This window comes from Chiloscyllium plagiosum, unplaced genomic scaffold (assembly GCF_037043375.1).
Source record: "Chiloscyllium plagiosum isolate Xiang-an unplaced genomic scaffold, Cpla_swu_hap1 HiC_scaffold_3, whole genome shotgun sequence".
Taxonomy (NCBI): Eukaryota; Metazoa; Chordata; class Chondrichthyes; order Orectolobiformes; family Hemiscylliidae; genus Chiloscyllium; species Chiloscyllium plagiosum.
In genome coordinates, this window is record NW_028270141.1 from 44427238 (window position 1) to 44444236 (window position 16999).

Here is a 16999-nt window from a genome sequence, read left to right on the forward strand (position 1 = left end):
CCTCTACTTCCTGCCTCTCAGCCAATGCCACAGTGCATTTATCTCTACTGTACACAACTCAACAGTGCGCTTACCCCTACAGTACACAACCCAACAGTGTGCTTACCCCTCTAGTACACAATTCAACAGTGCGTTTACCCCTACTGTACACAACCCAACAGCGCGTTTACCCCTACAGTACACAACCCAACGGTGCACTTACACCTATAGTACACAACACAAAAGTGCATTTACCCCTACAATACACAACCCAACAGTGTGCTTACCCCTATAGTACACAACCCAACAGTGCATTCACCCCTGCAGTACACAACCCAACAGTGTGCTTGCCCCTACTGTACACAACCCAACAGTACGTTTACCCCTACAGTACACAACCCAACAGTGTATTTACACTACAGTACACACTCCAGCATTTACACTACAGTACACTCTCCAGCAGTGTGTTTAGCCCTACAGTACACAATCCAACAGTGCGCTTGCCCCTACTGTACACAACCCAACAGTGCGCTTACCCCTACAGTACACAATCCAACATTGCGCTTGCCCCTACTGTACACAACCCAACAGTGCGTTTACCCCTACAGTACACAATCCAACAGTGCGCTTGCCCCTACTGTACACAACCCAACAGTGCGTTTACCCCTACAGTACACACCCTAACAGTGTGCTTGCCCCAACTCTACACAACCCGACAGTGCATTTACCCCTATAGTACACACCCCAACAGTGTGGTTATATTTACAATACACAACCCAACAGTCCGTTTACCCCTACTGTACACAACCCAACAGAGCGCTTGCCCCTATAGTACACAACTCAACAGTGTGTTTACCCCTACAGTACACAACCCAACAGTGTGTTTACCCCTACAATACACACCCCAACAGTGCATTTACCCCTGCAGTACACAACCCAACAGTGCATTTACCCCTGCAGTACACAACCCAACAGTGCATTTACCCCTACAGTACACAACTCAACAATGTCCTTACCCCACAGTACACACCCCAACAGTGCGCTTACTGCTACAATACACAACTCAACAGTGTGCTTACCCCTGTAGTACACAAGTCAACAGTGCATTCACCCCTACAGTTCACCAACTCATAGTGCATTTACCCCTACAGTACACACCCTAACATTGCGCTTGCCCATATAGTACATAATTCAACAGTGCACTTACCCCTACAATACACAACCCAGCAGTGTTTACCTCTACAGTACACAACCCAAAAGTGTGTTTAACCCTACAATACACACCCCAACAGTGCATTTACCCCTGTAGTACACAACCCAACAGTGCATTTACCCCTGCAGTACACAACCCAACAGTGTATTTACCCCTACAGTACACAACTCAACAGTGTCCTTACCCCTACAGTATACACCCCAACAGTGCGCTTACTGCTACAATACACAACCCAACAGTGCGCTTACCTCTACAGTACACACCTCAACAGTGTGGTTCCCCCTACAGTACACAACACAACAGTGCGTTTTTCCCTACAGTACATAAGCTAAAAGTGCATTTACCCCTACAGTACACAACCCAACAATGCACTTACCCCTACAGTACACAACTCAACAGTGCGTTTACCCCTATAGTACACAACACTAAATGCATTTACCCCTACAGTACACAACTCAACATTGCGCTTACTCCTATAGTACACAACTCAACATTGCGCTTACCCCTATAGTACACAACTCAACAATGCGCTTATCCCTTTAGTACACAACCCAAAAGTGCATTTACCCCAATAGTACACAATCCAACAGTGCGTTTACCTCTATAGTACACAACCCCACAGTGCATTTACCCCTACAGTACACAACCCAACAGTGCATTTAACCCTACAGTACACAACCCAACAGTGCATTTAACCCTACAGTACACAACTCAACAGTGTGGTTACCCCGACAGTACACAACACAAACGCGGGTTTACCCCGACAGTACACAACCGAACAGTGCGTTTACCCCTATAGTACACAACCCAACAGTGCCTTTACCCCTAAAGAACACAACCCAACAATGCGTTTACCCCGACTGTACACAATCCAACAGTGTGTTTGCCCCTACTGTACACAACCCAACAGTGCGTTTACCCCTACAGTACACAACTCAACAGTGCACATACCCCTACAGTACACGCCCCAACAAAGTGCTTGCCCCTACTGTACACAACCCAACAGTGTGTCTGACCCTACTGTACACAACCCAACAGTGCGTTTACTCCTACAGTACACAACTCAACAGTGCACATACCCCTACAGTACACACCCCAACAAAGTGCTTACCCCTACAGTACACAACCCAATAATGCGCTTACCCTTACAGTACACAACCCAAGATTGTGCTTACCCCTACAGTACACAAAACAACAATGCGTTTATCCCTACAGTACACAACCCACAGTGCGCTTACCCCTACAGTACACAACACAATAGTGCACTTACCCCTACAGTGCACAACCCAACAGTGCACTTACCCCTACAGTACACAACCCAACAGTGCGCTTACCCCTACACTATACAACCCCACAGTGCGTTTACCCCTACAGTACACACCCCAACACTGCGCTTGCCCATATAGTACATAATCCAACAGTGTGTTTACCCCTACAGTACACAACACAACAGTTCGTTTACCCCTACAGTACACAACACAACAGTGTGCTTACCCCTACAGTACACAACACAACAGTGCGCTTACCCCTACAGTACACAACACAATAGTGCACTTACCCCTACAATGCACAACCCAACAGTGCACTTACCCCTACAGTACACAACCCAACAGTGCGCTTACCCCTACACTATACAACCCCACAGTGCGCTTACCTCTACAGTACACAACACAACAGTGCGCTTACCCCTACAGTACACAACACAACAGTGCGCTTACCCCTACAGTACACAACACAACAGTGCGCTTACCCCTACAGTACACAACACAATAGTGCACTTACCCCTACAATGCACAACCCAACAGTGCACTTACCCCTACAGTACACAACCCAACAGTGCGCTTACCCCTACACTATACAACCCCACAGTGCGCTTACCCCTACAGTACACAACACAACAGTGCGCTTACCCCTACAGTACACAACACAATAGTGCACTTACCCCTACAATGCACATCCCAACAGTGCACTTACCCCTACAGTACACACCCCAACACTGCGCTTGCCCATATAGTACATAATCCAACAGTGTGTTTACCCCTACAGTACACAACACAACAGTTCGTTTACCCCTACAGTACACACCCCAACAGTGTGCTTGCCCCTATAGTACACAACCCGACAGTGCGCTTACCCCTACAGTACACAACTCAACAGTGCATTTACCCCTATAGTACACAACACAAAATGCATTTACCCCTACAGTACACAACTCAACAGTGCATTTACCCCTATAGTACACAACACAAAATGCATTTACCCCTACAGTACACAACTCAACAATGCGCTTATCCCTATAGTACGCAACCCAACAGTGCGTTTACCCCGATTGTACACAACCCAACAGTGTGTTTACCACTAAAGTACACACCCCAACAGAGCGTTTAACCCTACAGTACACAACCCAACAGTGCTTTTACCCCTAAAGTACACACCCCAACAGAGCGTTTAACCCTACAGTACACAACCCAATAGTGCTTTTACCCCTAAAGTACACACCCCAACAGAGCGTTTAACCCTACAGTACACAACTCAACAGTGCGTTTACCCTTACAGTACACACCCCAACAGTGTGGTTCCCCCTACCGTACATAATCCAACAGTGCGCTTACCCCTAAAGTACACAACCCAACGGTGCGGTTCCCACTACAGTACACAACTCAACAATGCATTTACCCCTACAGTACACAACCCAACAGTGCGTTTACCCCTACAGAGCACACCCCAACGGTGCGGTTCCCACTACAGTACACAACTCAACAATGCATTTACCCCTACAGTACACAACACAACAATGCGTTTACCCCTGTAGTACACAACCCAAATGTGCATTTACCCCAACAGTGTGCTTGCCCCTACTGTACACAACACAAAAGTGTGCTTACCCCTGTAGTACTCAACCCAACAGTGCATTTACACTACAGTACACACCCCAACAGTGTGTTTACACCTACAGTACACAACTCAACAGTGCGCTTACCCCTACAGTACACAACTAAACAGTACATTTACCCTTACAGTACACACCCCAACAGTGTGCTTGCCCCTACAGTACCCACCCCAACAGTGTGCTTGCCCCTGTAGTACACAACCCAACAGTGCGCTTACCCCTACAGTACACAACCCAACAGTGTGTTTATCCCTACAGTACTCAACCCAACAGTGTGCTTAACTCTACAGTACACAACCCAACAGTGCATTTACCCCTACAGTACACACCTCAACAGTGTGTTTCCCCCTACAGTACACAAACCCAACAGTGTGGTTACCCCTACAGTACACAACCCAACAATGCACTTACCCCTATATTACACAATCCAAAAGTGCATTTACCCCTACAGTACACAACTCAACACTGCGTTTACCCCTACAGTACACAAGCTAAAAGCGCATTTACCCCTACAGTACACAACCCAACAGTGCACTTACCCCTATAGTACACAACCCAACAGTGCGTTTACCCCTACAGTACACAATTCAACATTGCGATTACCCCTATAGTACACAACTCAACAATGCGGATCTCCCGATAGTACACAACCCAACAGTGCGTTTACCCCGATTGTACACAACCCAACAGTGCGCTTACCCCTACAGTACACACCCCAACAGTGTGGTTCCCCTTACAGTACACAACCCACAGTGCGTTTACCCCTACAGTACACACCCCAACAGTGTGTTTCCCCCTACAGTACACAAACCCAACAGTGTGGTTACCCCTACAGTACACAACCCAACAATGCGCTTACCCCTATATTACACAATCCAAAAGTACATTTACCCCTACAGTACACAACTCAACACTGCGTTTACCCCTACAGTACACAAGCCAAAAGTGCGTTTACCCCTACTGTACACAACCCAACAGTGCGTTTAACCCTACAGTACACAAGCCAAAAGTGCGTTTGCGCCTACTGTACACAACCCAACAGTGCGTTTACCCCTACAGTACACAAGCCAAAAGTGCGTTTACCCCTACTGTACACAACCCAACAGTGCGTTTAACCCTACAGTACACAAGCCAAAAGTGCGTTTGCCCCTACTGTACACAACCCAACAGTGCGTTTACCCCTACAGTACACAAGCCAAAAGTGCGTTTACCCCTACTGTACACAACCCAACAGTGCGTTTAACCCTACAGTACACAAGCCAAAAGTGCGTTTGCCCCTACTGTACACAACCCAACAGTGCGTTTACCCCTACAGTACACAAACCAACAATGAGCTTAACCCTATAGGACTCAACACAAAAGTGCATTTACCCCTACAATACACAACACAACAGTGCGTTTACCCCTGTAGTATACAATCCAAAAGTGCATTTACCCCTATAGTACACAACCCAACAATGCGTTTACCCCTGTAGTACACAATCCAAAAGTGCATTTATCCCTACAGTACATTCCCCAACAGTGTGCTTGCACCTACTGTGCACAACCGAAAAGTGTGCTTACCCCGTAGTACACAACCCAACAGTGCGTTTACACTACAGTACACAACTCAACAGTGCATTTACCCCTACAGTACACACCCCAACAGTGTGCTTGCCCCTACAGTACACAGGAGAAAGTGAGGTCTGCAGATGCTGGAGATCAGAGCTGGAAATGTGTTGCTGGAAAAGCGCAGCAGGTCAGGCAGCATCCAGGGAACAGGAGAATCGACGTTTCCTGAAGAAGGGCTTATGTCCTACAGTACACACCCCAACAGTGTGGTTCCCCCTACAGTACACAACCCAACAGTGCACTTACCCATACAGTACACAAGCCAAAAGTGCATTTACCCTTACAGTACACAACCCAACATTGCGCTTACCCCTATAGTACACATCCCAACAATGCGCTTACCCCTACAGTACACAACTCAACAGTGCATTTACCCCTATAGTACACAACACAAAATGCATTTACCTCGACAGTACACAACTCAACATTGCGATTACCCCTACAGTACACAACTCAACAATGCGCTTATCCCTATAGTACGCAACCCAAAAGTGCATTTACCCCTATAGTACACAACCCAATAATGCTTTTACGCCGATTGTACACAAACCAACAGTGCCCCGACTGTACACAACCCAACAGTCCACTTACCCTTACAGTACACAACCGGACAGTGTGCTTACCCCTACAGTACACAACCCAACAGTGCGCTTACCCCTATAGTACACAACCCAACAATGCGCTTACCCCTATAGTACACAACCTGATAATACGCTTACCCCTATAGTACACAACCCAACAGTGCGCTTACCTCTACAGTACACAACCTGACAGTACGCTTACCCCTATAGTACACAACCCAACAATGCGCTTACCCCTATAGTACAAACCCAACAGTGTGTTTACCCTTACAGTACACACCTCAACAATGTGGTTCCCCCTACAGTACACACCCCAACAGTGCGTTTACCCCTACAGTACTCAACCCAACAGTGCATTTACCCCTACAGTACACACCCCAACAGCGTGGTGCCCCCTACAGTACACAACCCAACAGTGTGGTTCCCCCTACAGTACACAACCCAACAGTGTGTTTACCCCTACAGTATACAACCCACAGTGCGTTTACCCCTACAGTACACACCCCAACAGTGTGTTTCCCCCTACAGTACACAAACCCAACAGTGTGGTTACCCCTACAGTACACAACCCAACAATGCGCTTACCCTATAGTACACAATCCAAAAGTGCATTTACCCCTACAGTACACAACTCAACACTGCGTTTACCCCTAAAGTACACAAGCCAAAAGTGCGTTTGCCCCTACTGTACACAACCCAACACTGCGTTTACCCCTACAGTACACAAACCAACACTGAGCTTAACCCTATAGTACTCAACACAAAAGTGCATTTACCCCTACAATACACAACCCAACAATGCATTTACCCCTGTAGTACACAATCCAAAAGTGCATTTACCCCTACAGTACATTCCCCAACAGTGTGCTTGCCCCTACTGTACACAACCGAAAAGTGTGCTTACCCCTGTAGTACACAACTCAACAGTGCATTTACCCCTACAGTACACACCCCAACAGTGTGGTTACCCCAATAGTACACAACCCAACAGTGCGTTTGCCCCTACAGTACATACTCCAACGGTGTGTTTGTCCCTACAGTACACACCCCAACAGTGCGCTTACCCCTATAGTACATATCCCAACAATGCGCTTACCCCTATAGTACACAACCCAACAGTGCATTTACCCCTACAGTACACAACTCAACAGTGCGTTTACCCCTATAGTACACAACACAAAATGCATTTACCCCGACAGTACACAACCCAATAATGCTTTTACGCCGATTGTACACAAACCAACAGTGCATTTACCCCGACTGTACACAACCCAACAGTGCACTTACCCTTACAGTACACAACCAGACAGTGTGCTTACCCCTACAGTACACAACCCGACAGTGCGCTTACCCCTATAGTACACAACCCAACAGTACGCTTACCCCTATAGTACACAACCCGACAGTACGCTTACCCCTATAGTACACAACCCAACAGTGCGCTTACCTCTACAGTACACAACCCGACAGTACGCTTACCCCTACAGTACACAAACCAACAGTGCATTTAACCCGACTGTACACAACCCAACAGTGCACTTACCCTTACAGTACACAACCGGACAGTGTGCTTACCTCTACAGTACACAACCCGACAGTGCGCTTACCCCTATAGTACACAACCCAACAGTGCGCTTACCCCTATAGTACACAACCCAACAATGCACTTACCCCTATAGTACACAACCCGACAGTACGCTTACCCCTATAGTACACAACCCAACAGTGCGCTTACCTCTACAGTACACAACCCGACAGTACGCTTACCCCTATAGTACACAACCCAACAATGCGCTCACCCCTATAGTACAAAACCCAACAGTGCACTTACCTCTACAGTACATAACCCAACAGTGCGCTTACCCCTATAGTACACACCCCAACAATGCGCTTACCCCTATAGTACACAATCCAACTGTGCGCTTACCCCTATAGTACACAACCCGACAGTACGCTTACGTCTACAGTACACAACCCAACAGTACGCTTACCCCTATAGTACACAACCCGACAGTGCGTTTACCCCTACAGTACACAACCCAACAGTACGCTTACCCCTACAGTACACAACCCAACAGTGCGTTTACCCCTACAGTACACAACCCAACAGTACGCTTACCCCTACAGTACACAACCCAACAGTACGCTTACCCCTACAGTACACAACCCAACAGTGCGTTTACCCCTACAGTACACAACCCAACAGTGCATTTACCCCTATAGTACACAACCCAACAGTATGCTTACCCCTACAGTACACAACCCAACAGTGCGTTTACCCCTATAGTACACAACCCAACAGTACGCTTACCCCTACAGTACACAACCCAACAGTGCGCTTACCCCTACAGTACACAACCCAACAGTGCATTTACCCCTACAGTACACAACCCAACAGTGCGCTTACCCCTACAGTACACAACCCAACAGTACGCTTACCCCTACAGTACACAACCCAACAATGCGTTTACCCCTACAGTACACAACCCAACAGTGCGTTTACCCCTATAGTACACAACCCAACAGTACGCTTACCCCTACAGTACACAACCCAACAGTACGCTTACCCCTATAGTACACAACCCAACAGTACGCTTACCCCTACAGTACACAACCCGACAGTGCGCTTACCCCTATAGTACACAACCCGACAGTACGCTTACCCCTACAGTACACAACCCGACAGTACGCTTACCCCTACAGTACACAACCCGACAGTACGCTTACCCCTACAGTACACAACCCAACAGTGCGCTTACCCCTATAGTACACAACCCGACAGTGCGCTTACCCCTATAGTACACAACCCGACAGTGCGCTTACCCCTACAGTACACAACCTGACAGTGCGCTTACCCCTACAGTACACAACCCAACAGTACGCTTACCCCTACAGTACACAACCCAACAGTACGCTTACCCCTACAGTACACAACCCAACAGTGCGCTTACCCCTATAGTACACAACCCGACAGTACGCTTACCCCTACAGTACACAACCCGACAGTGCGCTTACCCCTACAGTACACAACCTGACAGTGCGCTTACCCCTACAGTACACAACCCGACAGTGCGCTTACCCCTACAGTACACAACCCAACAGTACGCTTACCCCTACAGTACACAACCCAACAGTACGCTTACCCCTACAGTACACAACCCAACAGTGCGCTTACCCCTATAGTACACAACCCGACAGTACGCTTACCCCTACAGTACACAACCTGACAGTGCGCTTACCCCTACAGTACACAACCTGACAGTGCGCTTACCCCTACAGTACACAACCTGACAGTGCGCTTACCCCTACAGTACACAACCCGACAGTGCGCTTACCCCTACAGTACACAACCCGACAGTGCGCTTACCCCTACAGTACACAACCTGACAGTGCGCTTACCCCTACAGTACACAACCTGACAGTGCGCTTACCCCTACAGTACACAACCTGACAGTGCGCTTACCCCTACAGTACACAACCCGACAGTGCGCTTACCCCTACAGTACACAACCTGACAGTGCGCTTACCCCTTTTATATTTTTTTACTTCTCCGAACTGGCCTCAGTTAATGATCCTTCCAGAATGTCATTCCTTTCACTGCTATAATTGATTCCTTGATTAATATTGCAATTCTACCCCTTGTGTATAACTCATCTATCTCGCCCTAGTATATCACGAATATTGAGTTGCTCATCCTGCCCATTTTTCAGCCGTCTCACTCATAGCTGTGATATTGCGCTCCCACCTATGTCTCTATGCTCTCAGCTCATCTGTCTTATTCTTCAGGCTCATCGCATTAACATGTGTTCTATTTACTCTTGCTAAACTCACTCCTTTCTTATCTGTTTTCTCTGCCATCCAGACTTAGCTACTTGCATTTTAATTTCCAACTAATTATTAGGATCCTATCCCTCTGCCAATTGAAATTTTACTCACCATTAGCGAATATCATGAGGATATTGGTCCCATTCCATAAATACAGGTCTCACATCCCCCAGAAATGGTCCTAATGCCTCAGAAATCGAAAGCCCTTCCCCCGCACCATTTCTCCAGCCAAGCATTCTTCCACACTATCCGTCTTTCCCTACATTCACTACTGAGTGGCACTCGAAATGATCCAGAAATTGCTACCTGGGAAATCCAGCTTTTCAATTTCCTATCTACCTGTAGTTCCCTAAAGTCTGGTCACAGCATCTCTTTCTCCCCTGTCATTTCTCTTTCTTTCTACATCATTGGTCCCAACATGGACCACGACCTCTGGCTATTCACCTTCCAAGACATTCTTGACTGTGGCACTCGGGAGGCGTGCTATCCTGGAGTCACATCTATCACCACAGAAGTGCCTGTCTACTCCCCACACTAACAAATCTCTGCTGAGCTGCTGCTCAAGCTTCAAACCCAGAGCTCCAGCCAAAGGCACTTCCTGGCCCCAGGGTCATCCAGACCGTCAGGAACATCCAGGGTTCCCCACATTGTACAAATCATGAACCTTCTTTAAAATTAATTCATGGGATGTGGGTGACAGTGGTTAAAGAAGCAGTTGATGCCTATCTCCAAATGCCCAGAGGGCAGTAAAGAGTAAGCCACATTGCTCTGGGTCTGGAGTCACATGCAGGCCAGACCAGGTCAGGTTGGCAGATTTCCTTCTCTGACGGACATTAGGGAACCAGGTGGGTTTGAACAACAATCAACAGTGGTTACACAGTCACCAGTAGGGCCAGTTTTATAAATCCAGATTGTTAGTAAATTAAAACGTCATCATCTGCCCTGGCGGGATTTGAACCCATGTCCCTAGAACATTAGACTGAGGTTCTAGATTACTAGTCCAGTGACAATTAGCGAGGCCTCCCCAGACATCTTAATGGAGTAGAACACAAACTCTTGCTTTTGGTTTATCCTCACTCCTACTTAAGTATAGGCCAAAATAATCTAAATCTTGTCTTTTCAAGACAATCAGAATTATTTAAGCCTATCAGGTGAAGAAAGTTAGTTTTGAAGTTCTAATGTATTAACGATGTATGTAAAGCCTTTACGTTGTACTTATAGTCTTAATTTAAGCCAACATTCAGTCACAAAAGATAAGAGAAATATCCAATATGTACCTACTTAATTAGAATATGGCTGAGTGGATGCTATTCTGAACAAGGTCCTTAAACTGTTTATTTGATCATGATTGTTTTGATATTAATTGTATCATTTGACTTTTACTATAAATTTTGCTTCTGTCTGATCATCTTCCATATCTGCAAACTTAATGTTGGATTTAGCCTTCATGGAGTCACTGACAGAATGATACTACAGAGTAGTAGACAGTCATGCAGTGAAAGAGTACTTGCTGGTCATGTTAATTGCTCCTTCACTCATTTGTAAGACAGAAAGTTTCAATTCAGCAATGCACATGTGCTAGTGCAGACCCTGTGAGATTAGAGGTAAGATACATCTTAAATATGGACTTTATCAAACAGAAACTTCACCAGCTGCCCTGGTGAGATTTGAACACACATGTCCAGCATATTAGCTTGGCCATTTTCCGATTACTAGGCCAGTTACGTAACCACCAGTTCCATCATTTAATTCGTATAGTTTAACTACACTGCAGCTGCGTAGTGTGGCAATTTAGGTCTAGACCAGCTGGAGTGTAGAATAAATGAAAGGAGAGATCATTCGAGGTATACACGATGCTAAAAGGAATTGACAAAGTAGACAATGCTTCGAGCAATCCAAAATGCAACGTCAGAGATTTAGGATAAGATTTCGGATAAGAGGTAACTGATTTGTAACTGAAATGAGGAGAAATTACTTCTTTTAAAGGGTCGTGAATCTGTGAAATTCATTACCCAGAGTGTGGATGCTTGGACCCAGATAGAGTTTTAATTATTAATAGGTGAAAAGGTTACGGAGAGCAGGCAGAAAAGTGGGGTTGAAGCTGAGATGAGCTCAGCTTTGATCAGATTAAATGGTGGAACAGGCTCAAGTGGCTGAATTGTCCTTAGATCACATTAGAATCACATGCTCAAAGTTAAACTCACCCTCTCTGTCAAAGTCAGGTTTCCAAAAATTAATCATTGTTTCATCTGTATTCTGACCTAGATGAGAGAGAAAGAAAACAAATCTTGAGTTTCAAGTCAAGTCCTTGAAAAAGGAAATGAGCTGTGATTATTCACAAGCAATGGACTCATGCCCTGTGTCTGGGGAAGATACAATGTGGCTCCCACTCTCACTGCATTAATGAGCTTGTGCTGCAGAAAACCCTCAGAAAGATCTGGGCCAAAGTAAGACTTCAACCCAAAACAATGGAGACTCAGGGAAGTCTATAACAAATAAAACCATCAGGGGCTTGAACTACATCCATTCTCATTCAATACAATAACCCCTGCCAGATGAAGACGTGCTGGCCAATAGCAGAGGCGTTTGGACTGAATACTCCTTTCTATTCTGTAGTTTCACTGCTATTCAGGGGATCTATTGTCTAGCTCCAGTTTTACAAAAACCAGGAGAGAGCCAGAACTGCCTGGCAACTGATGAAATAGAATTAAATTTACATACTTTGTGTCTCGAATGATTCTGGGCTAGATCCCCACAGTTGGCTCCCTCTCTGCCCATGTCTTTGACCTTCAAAAATAAAAGGGAAATGTTTATTTGTAACTTTAATGTCCATAACTTCCATAAACTATGAAGCCTAACTACATTTCACAACATTCCAGTATGCCATTACTTCCTACACACACACACACACACACAATCAACACCTGAAAGACAGATCACTTACCAGGGGCTAAAGAGTCCAACTTCCACAAAACGGGATCCTGGGCTCTGTGACCTGCCAATGATCACAGCACAGGGATTACCAGACTGAAATAAATTATCAATGTCCATCCACTTTGCCTGCTATTGTTCTGCTAGTCACATGATATAATGATGCAAAATTGTTGAGTAATCAGTGATCCCTCTCTGCCAATGTGTGACCCAGAGGGGCGCTGAGGAAAACTCCAGTGATGAAGACCTTCCGAAGAAAGGGTCATACTCTAAGTTTCAAATGACATAGAATTACAGACTTTCCAGCACAGGCAAGTGCTGGCCACTCTGCCCATTCAGTATTTATGATTTACCTCAGTCTCCTCCCACTTTACTTCATCGCACACTCTGTATATCCTTTCCGCCCTCACACATTTCCCTTCAATGTACTGCTGTGTGGTCGAAAGTTCCACAGTCTCCTTACTCCTAAGATTATCAGATTTGTTTGTGATTATCTTGTATTTAGGATCCATAGGCCTTCGTTTCCACAAGCATAAATGTCTTCTCTGCATCTGATTTAACAGCTCACTCATATGCTCCATTCTCAAAATGTTATTATCTGGAGAAAATACAATTGTCCCACTTTGTAATTGAACGAATAAACACTAACTGTTTCTGGGAGCAGATTATGATCCTCACATTTTCATGAGGAGAGCAATACCAAATTCATCAGCCTAAGGCAGGCAAATCAAAGGTCAAATGACCAGATCAAGGTCTACTCCCTGAGTTGCGCTGCCTTGAGATGTATCTCCTGGTGAATTGTCCTTCAGGATTTCAACGCTATATCAATGTGTAGGTGGGAAAAGGAACTGAGCAATGTGCCTTTATCTCAAATACCTGTCGAAGGTCACCATGTACCAAACCTGTGAGAATCTCCATTAGGTGATAACCTAAAACTTCAGTGTCAAAATCCTGCTTTTACATGAAATGTGTCAGCTACATGCAGAGTGGTTGCACTCTCCCTCTCTTCCCAGTCAAGTAAAAGGAACAAGGTATGCAGTGTGGCCCATTCACCTCTCCCTGCTCCAAGGTAAGTATTGACTCTCTTTAATAACTGTATCTAGAATCTAATCACCGCCCATTGACATTCAATGGGGTTACCATCATTCAATTTCCCACTGCCAACATCCTGGAGTTTATCATTGACCAGAAACTCAACTGGACTCGCCACATGAATACAGTGGCTACAAGAGCAGGTCAGAAGCTAGGAATACTGCGCCGAGTAACTCACCTCCTGCCTCCCCAAAGCCTGTCCACCAGCCTACAAGGCACAAGTCAGTCACACTTACCTGGACAGATGCAGCCCCAATGACACTCAAGGAGCTGGACACCATCCAGGACAAAGCAGCCCACTTGATTGGCATCACACCCATAAGCATCCACACCCCCCATCACTGACGCTCAGTAGCAACACTCAGTACTAGCTACAAGATGCACGGTAGAAATTCACCGAAGATCCTCAGACAGCACCTTTCAAACCCACAGCCACTTCCATCTAGAAGGACAAGGTCAGCAATGACATGGGAACACCACCACCTTCAAGTTCCCCTCCAAGCCAATCACCTTCTTGACTTGGAAATATATCACTATTTCTTCATTGTCACTGGGACAAAATCCTGGAATTCCCTCCTTAATGGATCAACCCACAGCAGGAGGACTGCGGCAGCTCACCACACCTTCTCAAGGGCCACTATGGACGGGCGATAAATACTGGCCCAGACAACAATGCCACATCCCACAAATGAATAAGTGAAAAAAGTCCAGGAGAAAGGTAAGACCAAATGTACTCACTGCTTTCCCCATGGCTGAGAACCCATTTCCCGTAGTCCAATAATCCAGACTTGGAGTTGTAACCTAGGGAGCAGAAACTCAATTTAAAAGCAGCAGTGATTGCACAAACCATGGCAGGGGGACTGGATTGGGTTGGGATATCTGGTCGGTATGGACGAGTTGGACCGAAGGGTCTGTTTCCGTGCTGTATATCTCTATGACTCTGCAACTTTATGAGTGTGAGGGTTAGGCAGCCCCGTTCTGTGCAGATTGGCATATGCCTCCCACATCCTACACACTGGGACTGAACAGCCATCCAGCGTGGAGATTAAAGGACACTATCCGACAACACCTGGAAATCAGTGGGACATGCCCAAGAACAAAATGGACACATTAACTGGAATCGTACCAGAGCTGAGGGATTGGAGAAGGTGGGATTGCTCTCCTCACTTCAGGGAAGGCAGGCAGTTGTTATAGGGTCTATATAGAGCAAAGCAGGAGAGGTAAGCAACAGGAGATCATTAATAAAAGAACCAGAGAGAGAAGCAGAGAAGTAATTTTATACGGAATTGTTGGGATCTGGAATGCCTTAACTTGAAACGGTGAAGGGAGCAAACTCTGTAATAATGTTCAAAAGGGTATTAGATAAATACCTGAAGAGGAGATGTTTACAGCTTGGAAGGAATTGGATAGCCATATCATTGGGCTGGAGCAGTCTTAATGGGCTGAATGGGCTCACTCTATGATGTCCGAATTAGAGCCTGGGATTTGGTGTGATATCTTGTGTTCCCATGCCATATCTCAGGTGGGAATTTGGGAACTACTGGGAATTTCAGCCTCTCTCAGCGGTTCCCCTCCCTCCCCAGATTGTGTGCAGGAGAGGGGAGACAGTTCACATGCTGCATGCGTGCCTGACCTGGTTTGTTATTGGTCTCGGTGTCTGTCCAGGCGTATGCAGGGTCAGTCACGAGCTCACCGTTAGCTGTTGCAAATACAGAAAAGTGTCAGTGGTTGAAACTGCATCCTTCTGCTGTTGGCCAAGTCACAATAGGAACCACCAAACATTTGAGACCAACGTCTCCCCCAGAACAAGCTGCCCGGTCCTCCTTGCCACCCTACAGTCAGTTAAAACACAAACTTGTGGGAAATGACATGGAAATAGAAGGTTCCCATTGCAGTTATAATGAAGCAACTCACTGAATTGGAATCGATTTGTTTTGCATCTCATACACAATAATCCACAATTTGCAAAACTACGACAATTACATTCAAATACAGTTGGTAAGAGTTAAGTAGGATTCTGATCATACAAACATTTTTCAAATCTTGTTATTTTCTCAGTAATAGTAATCTCTGTTTTATCTGCTCCATCTCATGTGTCCTGACAATGTCTCAGCTAACCTACCCCCTCATGTTGGTTTGCAACATAGGGTGATACCGATCGCGCAATTTCAATTCCTGCATTGGCTGAGGTTAACATGAAGGACTCTCCTTCTCAGTCTCTCCCCTCACCTGCGGCATAGACACCCTCAGGTTAAACCACCACCAGTTTGTCTCCCTCTCTCTCGCGCTCTCTAGTGAGAGCAGCCCTGTGGTCCTCTGGGATTATGGTGACTTTGACTTTACCTTTTACAATGTACAACTAACGTACAATTAGTGAATCAAGTTTTGGAAGAAATATGGTGAAAGTGTGGAAATTTTATAAGAAAAAGAGAGACTTGTATTTTTATAGTGCTTTTCACACCCTCCCAAAATGCTTTATAACCAATACATTTAATGTTGCAACGTAGTCAGTTTGAGAATGATTGGCATTCCCTGGTGAATGGCCTGTCCAGCCCCAGTGATCAATGACCCTACGGTATGAGATGCAGAAGCTGTCTGAGGTCCCTGCCAAAAGGTCAAGGTGCACTCAGCAAGGAGAATAGCAGCTGGAACATTGGCTTGCTGAAGGAATCACTCAGAGCTTGGCCATGCCCTGTGTCTTGTGAAACCAGAAGGTAAGAGAGAGACACTACCAAAATGGTTGCCTTAACCAACCACAGAGGCTGTCTCGGGCTGCCCTGGAATACAGCACACACACACACACAGACACTCACACTGACCCATCCCTACACCGACACAACCATACACACTCACAGTGACACACTCCCCCACCCGACA

General features: G+C 46.1%; 1 protein-coding gene across 4 annotated transcripts in view; it reads right to left on the reverse strand.

Moving 5' to 3' along the window:
* The window catches only part of vit (vitrin), a 60597-nt gene that overhangs the window by 18639 nt on the left and 24959 nt on the right, over window positions 1-16999 (reverse strand). For 2 of the 4 annotated variants that reach the window (XM_087978824.1, XM_087978833.1), the window contains exons 10-14: window positions 15756-15821; window positions 14861-14923; window positions 13044-13094; window positions 12821-12886; window positions 12304-12360 (exon numbers count right to left, since the gene is read on the reverse strand). In XM_087978824.1, coding sequence (XP_087834950.1) covers window positions 12304-12360; window positions 12821-12886; window positions 13044-13094; window positions 14861-14923; window positions 15756-15821 — 303 coding nt within the window. The remainder of the gene's footprint in view (window positions 1-12303; window positions 12361-12820; window positions 12887-13043; window positions 13095-14860; window positions 14924-15755; window positions 15822-16999) is intronic. The other 2 variants (XM_087978826.1, XM_087978840.1) reach the window with 2 other exon arrangements.